At 34.5% G+C, this 21,792-nt stretch overlaps 1 protein-coding gene across 28 annotated transcripts in view; it reads left to right on the top strand.

The window, feature by feature from the left end:
• Nucleotides 1-21,792, top strand: part of DST (dystonin) — a 512,816-nt gene that overhangs the window by 343,483 nt on the left and 147,541 nt on the right. For 25 of the 28 annotated variants that reach the window (XM_077162141.1, XM_077162131.1, XM_077162146.1 and 22 more), the window contains 23 exons: nucleotides 770-865; nucleotides 956-1,083; nucleotides 4,426-4,519; nucleotides 4,827-4,981; nucleotides 5,300-5,762; nucleotides 5,847-5,975; nucleotides 6,135-6,212; nucleotides 6,290-6,451; nucleotides 6,539-6,643; nucleotides 8,970-9,065; nucleotides 9,710-9,835; nucleotides 10,415-10,567; nucleotides 10,766-10,920; nucleotides 11,104-11,230; nucleotides 11,726-11,909; nucleotides 12,757-12,914; nucleotides 13,432-13,610; nucleotides 14,128-14,266; nucleotides 15,477-15,670; nucleotides 16,800-16,962; nucleotides 17,556-17,639; nucleotides 18,500-18,607; nucleotides 19,027-19,125. In XM_077162141.1, the coding sequence (XP_077018256.1) occupies nucleotides 770-865; nucleotides 956-1,083; nucleotides 4,426-4,519; nucleotides 4,827-4,981; nucleotides 5,300-5,762; nucleotides 5,847-5,975; nucleotides 6,135-6,212; nucleotides 6,290-6,451; nucleotides 6,539-6,643; nucleotides 8,970-9,065; nucleotides 9,710-9,835; nucleotides 10,415-10,567; nucleotides 10,766-10,920; nucleotides 11,104-11,230; nucleotides 11,726-11,909; nucleotides 12,757-12,914; nucleotides 13,432-13,610; nucleotides 14,128-14,266; nucleotides 15,477-15,670; nucleotides 16,800-16,962; nucleotides 17,556-17,639; nucleotides 18,500-18,607; nucleotides 19,027-19,125 (3,375 nt within the window). Of the gene's footprint in view, nucleotides 1-769; nucleotides 866-955; nucleotides 1,084-2,737; nucleotides 4,311-4,425; nucleotides 4,520-4,826; nucleotides 4,982-5,299; nucleotides 5,763-5,846; nucleotides 5,976-6,134; nucleotides 6,213-6,289; nucleotides 6,452-6,538; nucleotides 6,644-8,969; nucleotides 9,066-9,709; nucleotides 9,836-10,414; nucleotides 10,568-10,765; nucleotides 10,921-11,103; nucleotides 11,231-11,725; nucleotides 11,910-12,756; nucleotides 12,915-13,431; nucleotides 13,611-14,127; nucleotides 14,267-15,476; nucleotides 15,671-16,799; nucleotides 16,963-17,555; nucleotides 17,640-18,499; nucleotides 18,608-19,026; nucleotides 19,126-21,792 lie in introns of those variants that run through there. The other 3 variants (XM_077162145.1, XM_077162139.1, XM_077162144.1) reach the window with 3 other exon arrangements.

The raw sequence follows: 21,792 nt of genomic DNA, 5'->3' as shown, positions 1-21,792 counted from the left end.
CTGCCATGCCAGAGGACCCGGGTTCGATTCCCGGTGCCTGCCCATGTTAAAAATATATATATATATACACTTATTAAATGTAGAGACATTTGACCCACATAATTTATATGAGGGTCTTTTCTAGTAAGTATAGTAAATAAATTATATTTAAGAGGTTCCCAAATCAGTATCTACAAACTACATAACTTAATTATAAGGTTAACACTTCTACAATGATAGTACTGGCAACCAAGGGCATCTGTCTTAGTTTATCAAAAGATCTGTTTATCTCAGCCAGTGTGACATTGAAAACAAATTTAACCTTGTCTGCCTGATAAGAATTCTGTTTTCAAGGCTTTAGCCATGAAATACAAGAGGACTGTTTTTGCCCCCTTTATGGACAACTTGATAAGATTATTATTTTCTCCAAAGCTAAATTTTAAAGTGCACAATTTTTAAAAATGCATCTTTTAAGGTATATATTTTCTTTTTTGGATGATAAGAGAGTTTTAGTAGAGCCATAGTCATGGGTTTATTACCATCCAGCTCCCCACGTGGCACATGTTGAATTATGGCTCACATTGATAATTACACCCTCATTGAGACTTATATAACCCAGGTCCCAAATTGTCTGGGAATCAGGTTTGCCTGTGTGATTCTTTAGGAATCAGCTTCCTAAAGGAACTTCATGGAATATGTATGACACAAATAAATGACATGCGATGATATGGAATAGTGAAAACAGGTCTTTGAAAGTTTGGCCCTTAATTAATCTTTCTTCTCATTTCAGGCACTTTATAAACAGTATTTGCAGTTTAAAGAAACAGAAATTCCACCAAAGGAGACAGAAAAATCCAAAATTAAACGACTATATAAATTATTAGAAGTAAGCCAAGATTTACTTTTGTATTAACAAATATAATTTTTGTTATTTTTTGCATCTTTGTTTCACATTGAATTTTCTGCTTTTCCCAAGATTTGGATAGAATTTGGACGCATCAAACTCCTTCAAGGTTATCATCCAAATGACATAGAGAAAGAGTGGGGAAAGCTGATTATCGCCATGCTTGAGAGGGAGAAGGCACTTCGCCCAGAAGTAGAGAGGTACATAGGGGATATTGAGTGGGGAGGGGTATAGTAAAAGGGGGATTCCTTTTTTCCTATGGAAAAAAGTTAAGTTTTAGAGCCATACAGAACTTGGATAAAAATTTACCTTTTTATTTACTTGTTCTGTGACCTTGGATAAGTCATTTAGTCTTTCGGATCTTCCATTTCCTTATCTATAAATTCTTCTAAGAGATTTGAAGAGTAAATCAGTGGAGTAAGTCATACAGAACCTGTTAAGCTGGGTTGGTATGTAAAGTCTCATCTAACAGGGTACTAGAATTTTGAAGCCAATCAAAATTAACCATGAGAATTTTTCAGACTGACTTTAAATCACCACGTGGAACTGGGAAGCTCATTAAGCCAAGAATTAACTTATCTTGTGGCATATTACATCTTTGACTATGGCTCTTTTACCATGGGGCCATGGAAACCAAAGTCTAACCTGACTCAATTTAAAGGGCGGTGGGGTGGCATCTAGAAAACTTTATTCAGTAAACGTCAGTTTGAGTTCCCTTTCTGCTACTTTTCTACAAATGCATTATTCTTATGATGCCATCCCTGGCTCTTTATCATTCTGTGTCTCCCACTATGCTGGTTGCCCAGGAAGATAACCCTTATCCTTGGGGAGCAATTGTTGGACAAATTTGTCTCCTTTATAGAACTTATCTCACAGCCTGACTCATGGTAAATGGGAATTGGGGTCTGTGTTCCTTGTCAGCTGTGTGCTCCAAGGAACAAGGCTTTGGTCAGGCCCTCCTCTCCAGCCTTGTCTCCTACCATGCCTTCCCTGCCCTCTGCAGTAGAGCCCACTGGCAGTCTCAGGAGCTCTCATGTGCCTAGGTTCTGTCTGTGACCCCTGCCCCCCACCCCCTAGGATCTTTGCACAGTCTGTTCCTTTGGCAGGGAGATCTATTCCATTCTCCCCATTTCTGTTTACTCTTAATCGTTCTTCAGATCTCAGCTCTAATATTTGCTTCCTCAAGAAACTTTCACTAGCTCACTAGCCTAGACAATATATAACGTATTATTCTTTGATTGTGCTTATTAGAGGTATAATACTATATTTATTTCTATGATTGATTACTGGCTGCCTGTTCTATACACAGGACCTCCAAGAATGTGGAGGCAAACTCCTGTGTTTGCTTTCTGCTGTGTCTCCAGGGCCCAACACAATGCCTGGACATAGTTTAGGAACTCAATATAATTATGTTCTTTGTGCCCCATGGCTTCAACATTGTTGGATTATGAAATAATGCTTTGAAGATATAAGTAAACAGGCCTAACTTGTCAATCCTTTAACTTTTTAATCACTAATTATACTCTTGTTAAAACACAATATGATAAATACATAGCCAGATCATTAGAACCAAAACAATCTTTTTTTTTTTTTTTTTTAAAGAGAGAGGGAGGAAGGGAAGGAAAGACAGAGAGAAGGAAGGAAGGATGGAAGGAAGGAAGGGAGGAAGAAAGGGAAACATCTTTAAACATTTTCTTGTTTTATTATATTTTGTTTGTTTGTTTGTTTGTTTTTTTTACATGGGCTGGGGCCGGGAATCGAACCGGGGTCCTCCGGCATGGCAGGCAAGCACTCTTGCCCGCTGAGCCACCGCGGCCCGCCCATAGAACCAAAACAATCTTGAAACCAGGATGGAGCTTTTAGGGAGGAAATAATTCTGAGTGATTAAGTTAATCATCTGAAATTATGGAAAATTGTGCCAGAGAAAGAATACTGAGTAGATTTTTTTAGTCATCAGGGCAGTAGCTTGGATTTTACTGTATGTTAATTAAAGAATGCAGTGGTTCAGAGTCCATGTCCCAGGACCCAGGAATTCTGGATTGGATTATTAGCTTCTCAATGAACTAATATGTCATCCTAGACAAGTTCTTTGATTTAGCCGCTCTTAGCCTCAGTTTCCTCAATTGTAAACAGGATAAAGTAGTATCTACCACATTCGGTGGTTATGCATATTCGATAATATATGTAAGTAATTTTGTGGCACATAATTTCTTAATAAATGTTAGGTCTTGCTATTATTATTTTAAGCCTTCTGTTTACCAGCTCTATTTCACATTGCCCCTTTCTTGCCTTCTGAGAAGAAAACATACCTACCTTTAGAGTAGAGAAGCAAGTTTGGCTTTGTTGTATCAGTTGTAGGAAAATATTTAGGAGCTTAGTTGTGTAAATGCCTTCATTTTTCTTGATACAACAAGTTTTTGGCATTAACTATGCTCAATGAATAATGGCTATGTGGCATGGGTGTATAAAAGACACGTGGGAAAGAGCTGATGCTCTTATGCTATGTAATAACTGATGGGAAGAAAAACAAGCACAGACAAATCTGCAAGCCTTACATCAATATTTTACTTAGCACTTTGGTTTTTAAAACATTAAGTAACAATAGTATGGTTAAAAGTAGTATTAGTGAGAGCACCTCATATAAAGAAAAGTAGATGGATAATTTTCCAGTTAATTTAACCTAATAAACCAGTGGTATGATGGTTGAAATAGAACTGTATTTTGTTTCTCATTAAAATCATCATTTTATAGGCATTTGAAAGTGCCAGCTATTAGTCTCATTTATTCAATGCAGACCTAGGGCCTTACAAGTCAGCTTGTGAGCATATATTTGGTTTCTTTTAGCTGATAATTGGTATAGCCAGAATAATCTTGACTAGTAGTGTAGTACCTGGGCCTCCTCAAGGCATCTGAGTTGTTTTTTAGATGTTTGCAATGCGATGACTCCTAGTGAAAATATTTGGGATATCATTTTCAGAGCTGCCCCAATCAGTCTGCTTTGCCCGTACTTGTAGGTTTTTAATGCTGGCTACAAAAGGCAAACCTCAGCTAAGCAAATGTATGGCTTCAGGCGAGATTCTTTTGAATAGTTATCAGCATATTATTTGCTGCATGTTGAATATGCATGCTCAAGCATATTTAAGGAGCCGTTAAAGCTGTAACATTCAGTGGCCACGTTGGAAGTTGTGCTTTTTTGCAGACTTCCTATTTTTTAGTTTAGTTGTAATGATCAAAGAAAGAACATCATTTCAGGAATAAAAATGTACAGTAGTAGTTATCGCTACCGTAGCAGTGATTCTGTGTTTAGTAACACTACTAGCACTCGAACCAGTCTTGATTCAAATGAAAATTTTCTGTCCGTTAATTGTGGCCCTAGGCTGATCAACTCCTGCATTAGCTTCGGCAATGAATCCATTGATGGACACAGGTATTAAATCCTTGGTATAGGGGTTTTACTTTTGCTGGGCAGCAATTTTATAGGGATGGTGAATTCTGTGATTTTTAAAAGGAAAAGCTTCACTTTATTTTGACCTTTCTTTTAGGTTGGAAATGTTGCAGCAGATTGCCAGCCGAGTTCAGAGGGACAGTGTCATCTGTGAAGACAAACTGATACTTGCCCGGAATGCTCTCCAGTCTGTAAGTTAAATTTTAGGAGCCATTGGGTTTGTGGTAGAGGAGTCAGTGTGCAGTTGGATGGGAACGCTTTTGCATAATGTTTGACGGATTCTTGACATATGCTCTCTTTTGAAATTTATATGTCAGAGATTATGATTTGGTATTCGCTATCAAGAGGGACAGAGCAAAGGGAAAATAAATTTTTGAAACAAACATGAAAACAAAAAACCTGAAGTAGACGTCTGTTGTGATATTTTGAGTTTTTTATCTGAGATTAGTTTTGAAACTTGCTTCAATGAATTGATGTTCACCTCTTTTAAAATAACAGGATTCTAAAAGATTAGAATCAGGGTTGCAGTTCCAGAATGAAGCAGAAATTGCCGGGTATATACTTGAATGTGAGAACCTTTTACGCCAGCATGTAGTTGATGTACAGATTCTTATTGATGGGAAATATTACCAGGCTGAACAGTTGGTACAGAGGTAAGAGTGCTACTTATTCATACCTTGTGCTTTAGTATAACTCTTTCATGGGCACTAATGATAAGAACATAAAGTGCGATGATTTTATGAAGTATTTTTTTTATGCTCTCTTCACTTAAAAATGTGTTTCACATTAGTTAAGTAGATTTTTGTGCTTCAAAGAGTAATAGTAGAAAAATATATAGAATATTCATTATTATAATAACTAATATACTAGCATCTAAAACATGCTTGCATCTATTCATGTGTGAAATCTGAAAAAGGTAAAATGTAAACGCCTTTTACCTCATAGCTTATCCCTTTTAATTTTCCTTTCAGGGTGGCAAAACTCCGGGATGAGATTATGGCCTTAAGGAACAAATGCTCCTCAGTGTACAGCAAAGGACGCATGCTCACGACAGAACAGACGAAGCTCATGATATCAGGAATCACTCAAAGTTTAAACTCAGGATATGCACAGACCTTAAACCCTAGTCTGAACTCAGGACTGACCCAGAGTTTAACGCCTTCGCTGACACCTTCTAGTGTGACCTCAGGCCTATCGTCCGGTCTTACTTCCCGCCTGACTCCATCCGTCACTCCAGCTTACACACCTGGGTTCCAATCAGGATTAGTTCCAAACTTCACTTCAGGACTAGAGACAAATTCATTGCAAACTTTGAAGTTGATGCAGATCCGAAAACCTCTCCTAAAGTCTTCTTTGCTGGATCAGAATTTAACAGAAGAGGAAATCAACATGAAATTTGTCCAGGATCTTTTGAATTGGGTTGATGAAATGCAGGTAAAAATCTTTACTTAAACTGACAGCGTCTGTCTTCATGACTGTCCATTTTTCTTCTGTAACCTGGTATTTTGCTGTTTAAAGGTGCAGCTGGACCGCAGTGAATGGGGAACAGATTTGCCAAGTGTTGAAAGCCATTTGGAAAATCATAAAAATGTTCACCGAGCTATTGAAGAATTTGAATCTAGTCTTAAAGAAGCTAAGATCAGTGAGGTACATGAAACTAAACTCTGCATATATTTCATTTTAGTTTAACTGTTGCTTTGCTTTTTTATATAAAGACCCTATAACTCAATAATAATACATTAAGTATGAGTCAGAATTCCTTCAGATTCCTGACCTTGATGCCTTTTTACCCCATATTTTTCACAGATTCAAATGACAGCACCTCTTAAACTAACTTATGCAGAAAAATTGCACAGATTAGAGAGTCAGTATGCAAAACTCTTGGTAAGTTTTTAAACATTCTGTTTCCCTTATCTCTATTTGGCAAAGACATGATTCTCATAGTGATTTTCCTTCTAAAGAACACATCCAGGAATCAGGAACGGCACCTTGATACGCTCCATAATTTTGTAACTCGTGCAACAAATGAACTTATTTGGTTGAATGAAAAGGAGGAGGAAGAAGTTGCTTATGACTGGAGCGAAAGAAATACCAACATTTCTCGGAAAAAAGATTACCATGCTGTAAGTACAGTTTGTAATTGAATACTAAAGCTGTATTTCAGGTTTATATAGTTTTCTAATACACTTCTTTATTCTTTCTTAAATTAGGAATTAATGAGAGAACTTGATCAAAAGGAAGAAAATATTAAATCAGTTCAGGACATAGCAGAGCAACTACTTCTGGAAAATCATCCAGCCCGGTTAACTATTGAGGTAAGTCAGAAAATTTAACAGTTGGGACTGTATGTTGACATTTGATTATTACCCTTCAAATTCTTTTGTTACTGATAAGTAGAGAAATACAAACTATCAAAGTTTTATTACAACCTGGATAATTTTGAAAATAATGTTTCTGACAAATTATACTGTTTCTTACCTTTAATTCTTTTGCTTTAAAGTATATCACCCATCTCTTGTTATAAAGGTTCCTTTGTCAACACATGGCCAATCTGTGTCATAAAAACGAAGGACCTTACTTTTACAAACTTTGACATTTTACTTATTCATGACTATGGGCAAGTGATATAATGTCACTGAGCCTTATTTTCCTGCCTCAAATGGAGACAGTTTCTTCTAGCCAGTAGGGTTGTAGTGAAAATGAGAAGAGAAAATGCATACTTACTGCTTAGTGCAGAGTTTAGTGCACAGTATGCTCCCAAGGAGTATTAGTTATTATTATTTAACTTAATAATTTTATTTATGATCTAGTTTTGTGAGGTTTGTTGGGACAGCATCTTCAAGATCTGACAGTATGGAGGCACTTTCAAATTAAGAGATGTGGAGAACTGGCATAGGATTTATCAGGCTGCCCATGTATTTTTAGTTTTTAGGCCTGGTATAGACAGGGTGAAGTTAGTGACTTTCTAAATGTGAAGAAGGGGGAGGGAGGGTTGGGGATGAGGGTGAGAAATATAAGAAATGGACAAATAAAATCTGTTACCAGAGGGGAAAAAGTAAGCTCTGTTTAAAAAGTGACATGCATCAAACTATCATAGTTGAAAATAGGAATCTGATAGACTTTGTTCGCTAAAGTCATCATGGCACAAAGTTAGTAAAATTCTAGGCCTCATCAGGAAGAGTTATGGGAAGGTTATATTTGACCTTCTTTGATATTAGGTAATGGTTTTACCTCCATATGAAATGCCACATGCAAATGTTAAAGACGCAGAAGAGTAGGGGAAAGGACATGAGAATAATCGATGGTCTAAATATAATTTTGTCTCATAATAAACTAACACTAGAATATTTCTCAGGGTAGAAAGATGAAAACTGTTAGAAAATATGATTTGGTTAGTAGCTTTGATGGGAGTGGAAAATCCAAATGTGAACCTATTAATTTTATGTAGAAATATTGATTATAATTAATTAGAAGTTCCTCGATAGATTAAATTAAGCCAGATTTATCCTGATGGTACTCTTAGCCTGTCCAGTGTCTTGTGTGGGTACATAGTTAAATTATTTCCACTATTTCATATTTTGTATGAAAAAAAGAAACGTAACAACCTAAAAATGCACAGTGATATATCTGTTATAGCCAATTTAAGCAGTGTAATTTTATAGAGCAAGTAATGTGATCTTGATATGTTGCCAGATTTCCAATGCTATATGGTACATTCTATCCAGAAAGCCTACCTGAGCACAGTTCAGGAGGAATGAGTTTTTCCAAAACAAGAAGCTAGCTATAGGGCAGCCTTAGAACAGTCATTAAAGCATCTGTGCGCCCTCTGCTGGACATCAGCGAATTGTGTATTAAATATAAAAAAGGTGTTTTACCTATTTTTCTAATGAAGTAGGTATTCCTTTTTACAGTATTTTTACACATGAAAAATGCTTTTTGTAGTCAATAAAACTTCAAGTAAACAATTTCTTTAAAGAAAATTAAAATCAATTACTCACTCTGATAGGGGAAAACATACTCCCTTTTCTACCCTCTCCTTTCCCTGGCAAAAACAAACTGAAAAACAGAGAAACAAATACATGTCATTTCTCCCTTGAATAGTTTCTGATCTGGTTTTAGAAACAAGAAAAAAAAAGAGAAAACTGTAGAACTATAGTTCTGTGTTAGACGGTGTATTTTATGATTCAATGACATACAAATTTAGAGAAAGGAAACATGAAAGGAACTCATAAAGAAAAGCATAGTTGGAGGACTCAATAAAATACGTGTAAGGATTGGGTTTGAAGTAGTAAACAGTTCTCTAAATTGGTAGAATAATTTCCATTCATTTCTAATTGTAGGTACTTTATTCCCATAAAAATAGATTTCATGTATTTTAAGAAGAAATTTCAGGAATAAAATTTTCAGTAAATTACCTGAATTAATTTTAAAAATCATGCTTAAATTTGAAGACTGACATTCTGCAAGTGAGAGCTCTTAGATTGGTTTATACCCCGATTTTCAAGTCTTATGCTAATAAAACAAGTTCATCATCTATTTGGTTAGTAGAGTATTTTAATTCTTTAAGATCATCAAGGACATGATTGTATAAGTACCTGATTACTCTCCAGCTAGTTATGAAGCCTCTGTTTCATTTGTAAGGCCTATCGAGCAGCAATGCAGACGCAGTGGAGCTGGATCTTGCAGCTCTGCGAGTGTGTGGAGCAGCACATAAAGGAGAACACCGCATACTTTGAGGTATGTGATAGAACTGAAACTTCAGTAGATTATATGGTGATGATGGCTGATGTGACAAAGCTTCTTCAGGATGTATTGTTGCGTATATAAACATGTAGCTGATGTGCAAGTGAAATAAACCGAAACATTTTCTTTGCAAGACATAGGGTACCGTTAATGTCCTATAAGATAAATAGAAGCATTATATTAAGTAAGAAATCCTGTAAATACCTCTTAAAATGTCAGCAAGTCCTTATTTTACTAATTTGTCTCTTATAAAGGAAATGCTCTCATTGCAGATAAATCAACCCAATGAGCTCTTTTTTTTAATCCTTCAGAAGTTTTGGAGTATTCTTGGCAGTTCACCCAAACTTGTTTGGGCCAAAAATTGTTTGGACCTGAAGTAAAATAGACCTTTGACCAAAATAATGTAGAGTTAAATCACATTATAGATGTAAACTTTGGACACAGAGTATTCTTCACAATCATCCCAATTTCAAGAATGGCTTTTTGATTCCGTGAAGGAAGTGATTATGAGTTACTTTATTGTTCTTTGATTCTGTTTTCATTTATGAGGGGCACAGAGAGGGAAATGTTCTTGAAACTCAACAACTGTGTGCTGTGGCTCTTGATGTACTTAACTGCTAGTTTTTTTCCTTCCCTAGTTTTTTAGTGATGCCAAAGAAGCTACTGATTACTTAAGGAATTTAAAAGATGCCATTCAGCGGAAGTACAGTTGTGATAGATCAAGCAGCATTCACAAGCTGGAAGACCTTGTCCAGGAATCAATGGTACTAGAACAAAAACCTGTGCATTTCAGCAGTAATGTATCCTAGTGATTAGATTAGTGTTTTGCTGTATTTTTTATATGTGTAGAACTTTATGTTGTATTTGTGCTTTTGATATTTCCCCCTCATCCAATCAAGGACTTAAATGTTCAGTTTTAGTATTTTATCATAACGAATATAACAAAAGTGTTTTTATATACTTTGATATTTTAAACAATGTTCTGTATTTTGTGTATGTTCATTCATTCATTCCACCGTTAAACCTTTTCTGTATGCCAGGCACTGTTTAGGTGCTGGAGATACAGACTAGAACAGAGAAGAATTTCTGCCTTCAAACTGCTTATGTACTAGAAGAAGAAATAGACACTAAACATGACTATTAAATAAAATGTAGGTAGTTAGCTAGTGCTAAGGAGGAGATGGAAACAAGAGAAAGAAGATTCAAGAGGGTTGGAAGGGGTTGAAAGTTTAGATTGGGAGGTTAGGGAAGGCTTCTCTAACAAAGTTGCATTTGTATAAACCTAAGAAAAAATGGAGGGTGCAATCTTAGACTTAAAAAAGTCCGTCTTAATTATTTCTCAGGAAGAGAAAGAAGAACTTTTACAGTATAAGAGCACAGTAGCAAACCTGATGGGGAGAGCAAAAACGATAATTCAACTGAAGCCAAGGAATCCTGACTGTCCACTCAAAACTTCTATTCCAATCAAAGCTATCTGTGACTACAGACAAATTGAGGTACTTGTAATTCCTAGAAACAGACCAGTTTCTAACATTATTCATATTTTTTGTATTAGATCATATTGCTGAGTAGTGGTAAAAAGTTTTTCCACCTAAAATAAAACAAAATAAAAAACAAAACCCCAAAGATTGGCTATAGAAAGAGGTTAGTTAAGTGACCCCATTTGATTATTCCTGTTCTTCATTTAAAACCAGATAACCATTTACAAAGATGATGAATGTGTATTGGCAAACAACTCTCATCGTGCTAAATGGAAGGTCATTAGTCCTACTGGGAATGAGGCTATGGTCCCATCTGTGTGCTTCACGGTTCCTCCACCCAACAAAGAGGCAATTGACTTTGCGAACAGGTCTGTATGCATTGGCTACTAGCATAGAGCTGCTTTTGGGTGCTTTAAAATTAGAGAAACAGCAGACACTTCGTCAAGGCCCCGCAAGTTCAGAATGCTATAGAACTAATTAATATGGGATATTTCACAACCAAAAAAGAAAAATCATAGCACTTAATCGGTGTTTTCTTTCATATATTTCAGAATTGAGCAACTGTATCAGAATGTCCTGACTCTTTGGCATGAATCTCACATAAACATGAAGAGTGTAGTATCCTGGCATTATCTCATCAATGAAATTGATAGAATTCGAGCTAGTAATGTGGCTTCAGTAAGTATGAATCTACGCATCAATCAAGTCTGCCTAAAAAAATGTAGGACAATTTTTTCATGAGGAAATTGGAGTTTGTATCAGCTTCAGAAGATCCTCAGGATCCTTGGAGCGTGTTAGATCTATGCTAATATTCAGTAGTTCAATAGGTAATTGTTATATGCCTGCCTTGTACAAGGTACTTAGAAGAGAAATCAGGAGATCACATTTCATTCAGTGCTTACATTTTGATAGGGAGACAAAACATAGTATTTGGACACTTAGAGATGGGTATAGTTTGAAATCATTTATTGATTTTAATAGACTTGTTTTTTCTTGTCTTTTAAAACTGTTTAGAAATAGTATATTGAAAGGGAAGTTAATTTCAAATGATTCTTCTTGTTATGACTATTAATATAAACTCATTCTATTTATGAGACAAACTTGAGCTCTATAGCATTTAAACTGAGCACTTAGACCTTTGATCACTTACATGGACCCTTGGTCTTTTTTCAGATAAAGACAATGTTACCTGGTGAACATCAGCAGGTTCTGAGTAATCTACAATCTCGTTTTGAAGATTTCTTGGAAGATAGCCAGGAATCCCAAATATTTTCAGGCTCAGATATAACACAACTGGAAAAGGAGGTTAATGTATGTAAGCAGTATTACCAGGAACTTCTTAAGTCTGCAGAAAGAGGTAAAGCATGGGAATTCTTATCTTTCCTTTCTTTAGGTGTTTAGTCCAGGCTATTTTCTACTGTCAGTGGGAATCTCAATCTTAGGTGTATTATGCCACTGAGCCTGTGATATGTAGATGCAATTGCTGAAAAGTTAGAGCATATTTGAGGTAGAAACATACAAGGAGGGATTATTTTATTTCCAAATGATGGATTAATAAAAGGGTATGCTGCCAAAGTATGGCAGACAATGAATTCTTACTGCCTCTGCATTCTCAGCATTTTCACTGTTTTGCAATGAAGTGTTCAGAATGATTATGCTTACGTTTCAGAAAGAATTCAGTTGTTTTTGTATGTGCCTAAACTTGGCTTTTATACACAGGTTAAAGCAAAAAGGTTTTGTCTAGTTAACATCAGTTGAATATAGATTTTCTTATGAAGTCTTGGTATTACTTAGAGGCAGAACATTTTATTTTTTGATAGTCTATTTCATAAAATCTTAAACATTAACACATTACTTACTTTTCATTTTAAAGGATTTTAATTTTATTTTTATAATGAATCTGTAACTAATATGGTTCACATTTCTCTGAACATAAAATAGAGCAATACTATAACTTTTCTTAGACATCATTAGTCATAAATTAGTACTTCTATAAACTTTAAGGAAATTTTAATAACTCTTCTTTAAGAGTTGTAATGCCCACTATATTAAGGTTATGTCTTTAGGGTGGATTTGTAATGGTAACAGCTAGCATTAATTTGGTTGTGACCCAGTAGCAGTAAAACTGCCATATTAAAGCATGAACAAGAGATACAAATAATGGGAAATAAGTTGTTTTCTAAACATTACATTTACTTCCACAGAGGAGCAAGAGGAGTCCGTTTATAATCTCTACATCTCTGAAGTTAGAAACATTAGACTCCGGTTAGAGAGCTGTGAAGATCGGTTGATTAGACAGATCCGAACTCCGCTGGAGAGAGATGATTTGCATGAAAGTGTATTCAGAATCACAGAACAGGAGGTGAGATTTGGGGAAAAGGGTAACATAAGGATAAACTACTCTTTCAGCCACCTGAAGTGTCAATTTCTGTAATGTCTTCCTGTTCAGCTTGGCACAGTGGTCAGTTGGCAAGGTCTGGTTATGTATGTATTGCTTATTGTAAACAGTGATTGTGTGATTCAGTTGTTCTGCCTCTGGATCAGGTAAACACAGGAACATGTGCTCTTCCACTCACTGTGATGGAGGAGGCCATCAGGACTTCACAGAGCGAAAGTCATTACACACTTATTGATCATTTGCTATATGCTAAGCATTAAGCCAGCATTTGGGCCTATAGAGGTGCATGGGCACTGAGGGAATTATCTAATGTAAAATCTGAATGTCATGGTTCATTTTTCTTTGTTAAAGAAAAAGTAAAGAATATGTTGATTTTAAAATCAGTAATCACATATAAAATGTGTGTTTTTAAACTGTTTTAAGAAAGGTGCCCCATCTGGAGTGATGGACTAATGCCTTATGTTTGTTCTGTGTTTTATAGAAACTAAAGAAAGAGTTGGAGCGACTGAAAGATGATTTGGGAACAATCACAAATAAATGTGAAGAATTTTTCAGTCAAGCAGCATCCTCCTCGTCTGTTCCTACCTTACGATCCGAGCTGAGTGTGGTTATTCAAAACATGAACCAAGTCTATTCTATGTCTTCCACTTACATAGAAAAGTATGTAACTGTTGTCTTAATAAATAAATTGCTTCATGTACTTCTCATATTTTTAAATACTGTTCATTTAAAACATACTCCATTTTATGAAGGTAAAAAATTTTCTTTTGTCTTAATAAGAAATATATTATGATGTTTCTTAGTATTGCATGGAAATTTGCTTCAGAGATTGAGGGCATAATGTATTATCTTCCCACATTTTGCCTTTGGTTTTGATAGCTCAGCTGTTAATAGTCTACAACATTTTCTTCTCAAGCTTGGACTGCACATAGTTTGAAAGAAAAATCATTTTATGTTGAAATCCCTTGCTAAATATTGCTAATGGAGCAGGGCAGGGGTTGGAGCAGAGCCTGTTTATTAAGAAAAGTCAGCTGAATGTAAACTTTGTAGTGAATGTATCAGTGTTAAAAGATGAGGAACACACATATCATTTGTCATGTTGGTGCTTTAGTGCTAAATACATTATGGGAAATAAACATTTACTAATGTGAGGCTATGATATAATTCTCTTTTTTAGGTTGAAAACTGTTAATTTGGTGTTAAAAAACACTCAAGCTGCAGAAGCCCTTGTGAAACTCTATGAAACTAAACTGTGTGAAGAAGAAGCAGTTATAGCTGACAAAAATAATATTGAGAATCTAATAAGTACTTTGAAGGTATGAATCTCATGTTAGACAATTCTCAGTACTCTAAAAGTATGTCTCTAGCGCTATGCTCAGATCTTCAAATAGCAAGCAGTAAATATCTTATTTTGAACACGTTTATATTCCATATCATATCTCTAAAAGCACAGCACACTGTAAATAATCACGTTCAGTCACTTTTTAGTTTGAGGAAAGTTCATCCCATTTTGAAGTTTGAACTTTTCTTTTTAATTAAAATTTTTTTAAACGCAACATATGAACACGAACATTCTTACCATATGATCTTTCCATTCTTGGTATGTAATCAATAACTCACAATATCATCACATAGTTGTATATTCATCACCATAATCATTTCTTAGAACATTTGCATCAATTCAGAAAAAGAAATAAAAAAATAAAAGAAAAAAACTTATACATACCATACCCCTTACCTCTCCCTCTCATTGACTACTTTTGTATTTCCATCTACTCAATATATTTTAGCCTGTTTCCCCTATTTTTTCTATACTCCTTACCACTCCCTTTCATTGATCACTAGCATTTCAATCTACTAAATTTATTTTAACATTTGTTCCACCTATTTTTTTTTATTTTTAATTCATGTGTTTTGAAGTTTGAACTTTTTGACAGTAACTTTTTATAGTTAATTCATGTTGGCAGAAAGATGAGTGGAAGCTAAGTTCATTGTAATAGAGTCACATGCTAAAAGAGAGAGTAAGAAATGGAGAAAAGTAGCAGAGTTAATCTAAGAATGGAAAAAAGGCTGGTAATTGTACTCATCTGTATTTATATTTCTAAATATAAGGCACTGAATAAAACTAGTTACTGCAAACCAATTTTGAAAAGTTATCTAAGTGATTTTTAATGTATTTATTCACTCTTCAATAATGGGATCTGTAGGAATTTTTAAAAATAATAATAAAAAAGACTTTTGTTTTGCTTCTTGAGGTAGCAAACATGCCTATAGAATGCCTTTCATTTATTCTGTAGATGTGAAACTCAGTTAGGTCAAATTTATATTGTCATTTTTTTAGATCAAGATATAGTCAAGTGTTGGCAGTTTTAGAAGAATCAACCTAATATATATTCTTATATCTGATGTCTTTTCTATGTAAATTTTATACCAGTCATTTGTAAATAAATTGTAAAATTAGGTAATTAGTGGGTTTACCTGGACAATGGCACATTTTTATAATTTTTACCGATTAATGTCTTTCAGCAATGGAGGTCTGAAGTAGATGAAAAGAGAGAGGTATTCCATGCATTAGAGGATGAGTTGCAGAAAGCTAAAGCCATCAGTGATGAAATGTTTAAAACATATAAAGAACGGGACCTTGATTTTGACTGGCACAAAGAAAAAGCAGATCAGTTAGTTGAAAGGTGGCAAAATGTTCATGTTCAGATTGACAACAGGTTAGTATTCCTTTTTTGGTGCAGTTTTAGCACATATTTAATGTCTGTGTTTACCAAGTGAAATAGAAACTTCTAAGCTGTTTAGGTTACAACCATAGTTAATTGCATTAATTTTAAGAGCTCTACCTAATTATATTTCTTTCTATATGATGGTTTTTGGAAGACATTTAATTTCAAAATATGATTTTCCAGTTAGATGTTATTATACTGTAAATGTGTCCTGGCATTTGTATAGTTGATCTACTTGCTTCTTCTGAAGGAATAAACAATGTAGTGCTGGAATTGTTACCAATTTAATGATCATATAACCATGACTTAGTAAGAGCATGAATCATGCATTTTATAAGGCTTTATGTAGTAATCTATTCTACATAAGAAATGTAAAGAGATTTATAGGATCTGATGTTCATTTTAAGTGAGGATACAGGAAAGTAGAAATCACTTCCTGTCCCACTGCTTAAAATAAAAAAGTTGAAAGGAAATGGAGTGGTTTAGGGCTGATCTAAAAAGAAGCAAAATAATACCCTTTCTTATTCATTTTCAAGTCTAGGTTAGTAAAAATAAAATATTTATATGATACAAGTGCCACTCTTGAGGAATAAAATTTGTTAAAATGTATTATGTCTTCTCTGTAAAATATGTGAAAAATTAGATACAATATGGCAGTTTTAAATCAGAGAAACCGAGATTTCTAACTACAGTTCCTGGAAAACAGTATCTCAGTTCATGTCGACCATTTATTCAAAAACTACCTTGTCATTATTTAAAAATGAACTGTCATTTGATTCCAGTCTTGGTTATTCAAGACATGCTGGTTTCTAATAAGTATGGTTAAATTTCCAATTTTCCTACCATTTAGCTACAGGCTCCTAGGCTTGTCCCTAGAATAATTGCTACAGCTAAGTCATACAACTCCAGGGGCAAAAAGTTTATATTCAACCCAGTGCCAGGATGGAGTGCCCTCGGAGGTAAGCCTCAGGGTGCCGCAGTCTTGAATTCCTTACACATACCCCTGTCGTGTTTATTGCATTGTGTTACAGTTATTTTGTCTCTTCCTTCTTCGCTACACCCTCCACCCTACTAATGGAGACTACTGGAAATTATGACAGTCTTGTTATTTTTCTGTTAGGTTACGGGACTTAGAAGGCATTGGCAAATCTCTGAAGTACTACAGAGATACCTATCACCCTCTGGATGATTGGATCCAGCAAGTTGAAACTACTCAGAGAAAGATTCAGGAAAATCAGCCTGAAAATAGTAAAACCCTGGCCACGCAGTTGAATCAACAGAAGGTGTGTAAGATCAATTTCTTGTACTAAGGTTGAGTTTACATTTGGTCAGCCTGATTCTTACCTTCCTTTCCCATATTAAAAGAAAGTCAGCAACTACTTGGAGGAAAGTGGGAGTAAATTGCAAATATTAAAATTCTGTAACATGAACCTACAGTCATCACTTATTTTGACTTATTTTAAGTCAGTTTGGAAGCATAGGAAATATGAAGTGCATGTTTGAACAGTTTTCAAATTCCTAATGATCATTTAATCATAGGTATGGAAATATCTTTGACACTTCACTCTACATATAGTTTTTTGAGATCCTGAAAAAATAAAAATTGTTATTGGCAGAAAATTAAATAGTTGTAACTGACAGGAGTTGAATACCTTGAGATTTTTTGCTCCATCTTTAGAGCCTAGTAATTTCTAATTCTGTTTTGATCTGGGGTATATAGGGACCCAAGACTGCATAAGTTTAGTAATTACTGCTTTTAGAAACCCCAGGAGGAGCTATATATTAAATGATATGGCTATTTCTTAGTTCGTAAGCATCTCGGATAGTTGAATAGCATAGATTTCCCAATCTTTTTCTTCTAATCTGTTATTTGTAGATGCTGGTATCTGAAATAGAAATGAAACAGAGCAAAATGGATGAGTGTCAAAAATATGCAGAACAGTACTCAACTACAGTGAAGGTAAGAAGGTTCAAATACTCATATCAAATTTGATATTCAAATACTTAATTCTATAATGTGCTTTTAAAGCCTGTGCAAGTCTTTTCTCTTGGTGTAAAGAGGAATCCTCATTTGAACCTTTGACACTTACCTATAATTCTATGTGAAATCCAAGTCCCGTGCCAGCCCCATTCATCCTCTCCTCCCCATCCCTCCCCTCCCTCTTTTTCCTTCCTCTCTCTCTCTCTTCTTCTTCCCCTCCCTCTTTCTCCTTCTCCATCTCCTTCTCCTTCTCCTTTTCCTCCTTTTCTTTCTCCTACTACTCCTTCTCTTTTTCCTTCTCTCTCTTTCTGTCTGTCCCTCACACACACAGACACCCACACACACACACACACACGCACACTAAAATAAGTACATAGCTCTGAAATTAGTCTTCCATTGCTCTTTTATTCTTTCTCTCTTTATCTTTAATATTGCTGTAGTATCCTATGGAATAACTTCTACTTTATGGGACATTTCTTCTGCTTTTAGAAGTTGTCATTGACAGCTTTTCAGCTTTAGCCGTCTAGATCCATAGTTCCATTGTCTGGCTAGAGGACAGGAAGGTTGACTACAGCTTCATAAAACTGTAAGAAAATGTTTCCATGAGCTTCCAAAGAGATTTGGAAACTTTGCTGACCATCCTAAATGTTTGATTGTATCACCACCTTCTAAACGTCTGTAAGATTGGACATATTCCTAAAAATATTAGTTTTTCAATATTTTCTTTATTTAAAGTTTTTCAGTGAAACTAGGTTCCAGTCCAGAATGTTGAATCACTGTGCAATGAAGCTTTAGTGCTTTGCTTTGATTAATTTAATCTTATTGACTCCTTTATATAGGACTATGAATTACAAACAATGACCTACCGGGCCATGGTAGATTCACAGCAAAAATCTCCAGTGAAACGCCGAAGAATGCAGAGCTCAGCAGATCTCATTATTCAGGAGGTAATAAAAGTACTTGCAGAGTGCACAGGTGGTTCAGTAGCAGAATGCTTGCCTTCTATGTGGGAGACCTGGGTTTGATTCCTGGACCATGCACCCCCCCCAAAAAAGAAAAGTACATGCAAAAGAAGGGTGGGGGCATATAAGAGAGAGAAACAATACATTTTATTAAGGGTCTTTATTCAAGATCAATTATTAATTGCAGAGGAAAATAAAATACCTAATGATTAAATATAGGAGGTAATTATTTAGTGTGCTAGGCACAATCATAATAAACTCATTCCTACCCATTAACATTTGTTATTGAGGAGTCGTGTGATTTACTGTCTCTAATAGTTAATATTAGAATTATTATGCAAAATTCATGGAGTTCATTAATGGAAACAAGATTATGTTTTTATTATTTTTATCCTTACTTGCAGTTCATGGACCTAAGGACCCGATATACTGCTCTGGTCACCCTCATGACACAATATATTAAATTTGCTGGTGATTCATTAAAGAGGCTGGAAGAGGAGGAGGTAACCATTAACTATGAACAGCTAACCAAAAAGAAACTAAATATGAGCAGAACTACAGTATGGTTTGGGAAAGCAAGAAAGTTTTCATGATACTTACATGGTTGATACACAAGTATTTCTTTAATTTTCATTAATTATAAAATTAAGTGAAAAGTGTGGAGGCTTAGGTTGGGTTTTTTTTTTTAAGATTCTTGCAGATATAAAAAATATATTTTAAGTTGGCGTCTCCAATACTATAAGGTTCTGTCTTAATTAAATGACTCTATTTAAGTTATGAAATGTGGCAGTTTGGCAGAATTTTTTCAGCTTCCTTACAGCATTTTTTCCTTTGAAGCAGAATTTATAGTTATTGCTGCTATGAGGTCTCCAAAAGTATGACACAACAGTTGTTTTATGCATTTTAAAGTAATTCACATCTTCAAAGACGTAAAGCACAGAAGTAATTTATTTGGAAGTAGCAGATGTTTGTTCAAAACAAGGCCACTTTTTAAGAATTGTGGGCTATTTTATGATTTTTGTATTTGTTTTTGTTATTTTTGCCAAAATGGTAAGTTGTGTGAGGTTGAAAAGACTCTTGGGTTAGCATTCTAATTTGGTGGATTTCTCCCATTTGAGTTCTGCATTTTAAAAATAAGTGCAGGAATAAGAAGAATAAGGGGATATTTATAAAAATATTTTGCCATAAAAACTATTGTATCTAATCTTAAAAGGATTATATACTATGCTTTGTTCTCTTGATGTGCTCTCTATTTCTAACATCAGAACAGACAAAAATAGGCTGACTGTTACATTAAGTAAATCATGGGGCATTACCTAGTTTACATTGGACTGTTGAAATGCTGAAAGTGATTGTGCTTATTGTAACTCCATTCATATAATGAAAAAATCAGAACAGTAGCAAATTTCTAATAGATGTTACTTTCTTAGTTTCTAAAATATAATTACATTTGTAAACTATTTTAGTCTGTTCAAAGTTAACAGTTCTCTGCAACTAAATTACTAACATAGCTAATTGCGAAACTTTATAATCAGCTTCCCTTGTGTTCAGAAAGGACAACCAAAATATTTGTGGCCATCCTAATGATACATATGTCTTATCTATGAAGAAGCAGCTGTAATTTTTTTTACATTTTTAAGAAAATTCTTTTCTAAGTGATACGCAGAGCTTTTAAATTGTATGTTCAGTAGTTATAGTTAAAATCAAATAATTTAAGTTGCTTTTATTTATTATAGTGTATATCTGATTGTAACTATATGAGCCAGTTTTCTCAAGTTATCTAATGAGGCAGAATGCCAGAAGTTAATAGAATCAAAATAAATTTCACAGACTTATTATGCACAAGTTACATTTGTCATCCTTTGAAATGCCAAAGATTTGTAATGAAGATCAAAATAGTGTAGTTTATAAAAGAACATATAAAACATTACAACTTAAAATAGACAATAAAATACTCCAGATTAAGAATTTACTACTTCAGGATCATATTAATGGAATGTCTTATAAAAAATATATAGCCCGGTTTTCAGACTGAAAAGAGTAGTGTTTCTGAAATGGAGTCTGTGAAGATGCCATGTGAGAAAGCCTGGCTGAGAGCAGAGTTTTCCATAGTAAACATGAAATCACAGAAAGATGCAAGTTGAGTTCAGAAAATAGTACCAAGTAAGCTTATGTATGTTAGTAGAATATCTTTAATTAATACTAGAAATGTTTAAAGAGATTCTCTAATCTGCTTTGAGAGTAAAATATAATTAAAGGTCAGTATCCCAAATGTTGGGAAACATTTGGAGAAAACTTGAAGAAAGTAGTCCTATGTGAGTTAGTTTGAGATTTACAAGAAAACATATCATGCAGTGGGACTATATTATTTCTAGTAATTTATCTGGTGTTTGCTCAAAAATTCAAAGTTATCTAGACAATGCAAGATTATTAACAAATCACTAAAATGGCTAAGATACTGAGAGTTCAATAAAAGAAAGAATTCCCCCACCCCCCATTGAGGAGATTTTCTTTTTCTTTTTTTTAACCTCAAACTATGACCAAGAAAAAAGAAAAAGGCTCAAAACTCCTTAGCAATAACTAACTTGCAGAGGATTGATATGGAACTGAGATAAAACCCTCTTAGAAATTATATACTTGTAAAAAATTGAAAATTTGGTATTTAAACAGGTGGAATGCTTCAGTGCCATCACAAACTGGCCTGGAAATTTTTTTTTTTTTTTTTAAAAAGGGCACTGAATATAGCAGACTGTGATGACATTTGTTTCTCTTTGTAGTCTTGACAACAACAGTATTTTTAGGTTAGCAGAGAAAACAGCTGAAATTCTCATCAAAATTATTGAGACCAGAAAAATAAAGGACGCTACCTAAGATCTATAGAGTATATTATAAATTAAATTATTGAAATTCACCAAAGCTTCTCAAAGAAAAAAATATCTATCTAGGGAAATTTCTCTATTCCTTTTTAAATTGTTATAAATGATGATGATTTTAGGTTGATGATATAAAACTAATGACGTTTTGATATTAATAAACAGAAATTAAATTGTAATATTAACTGATCCTGATCACATCCTTCTGTGGTCAGTGTCATGTGTACTCCTCCCAGCTGAGATCGATTCTTCTCTCAATAGAGTAAAAAAATTCTCGTAACTCTTTCTGTACATTGA

This window comes from Tamandua tetradactyla, chromosome 5 (assembly GCF_023851605.1).
Source record: "Tamandua tetradactyla isolate mTamTet1 chromosome 5, mTamTet1.pri, whole genome shotgun sequence".
Lineage (NCBI taxonomy): Eukaryota > Metazoa > Chordata > Mammalia > Pilosa > Myrmecophagidae > Tamandua > Tamandua tetradactyla.
The sequence above is the reverse complement of the archived record's forward strand: the minus strand, read 5'-3'. Positions and strand labels throughout refer to the sequence as shown.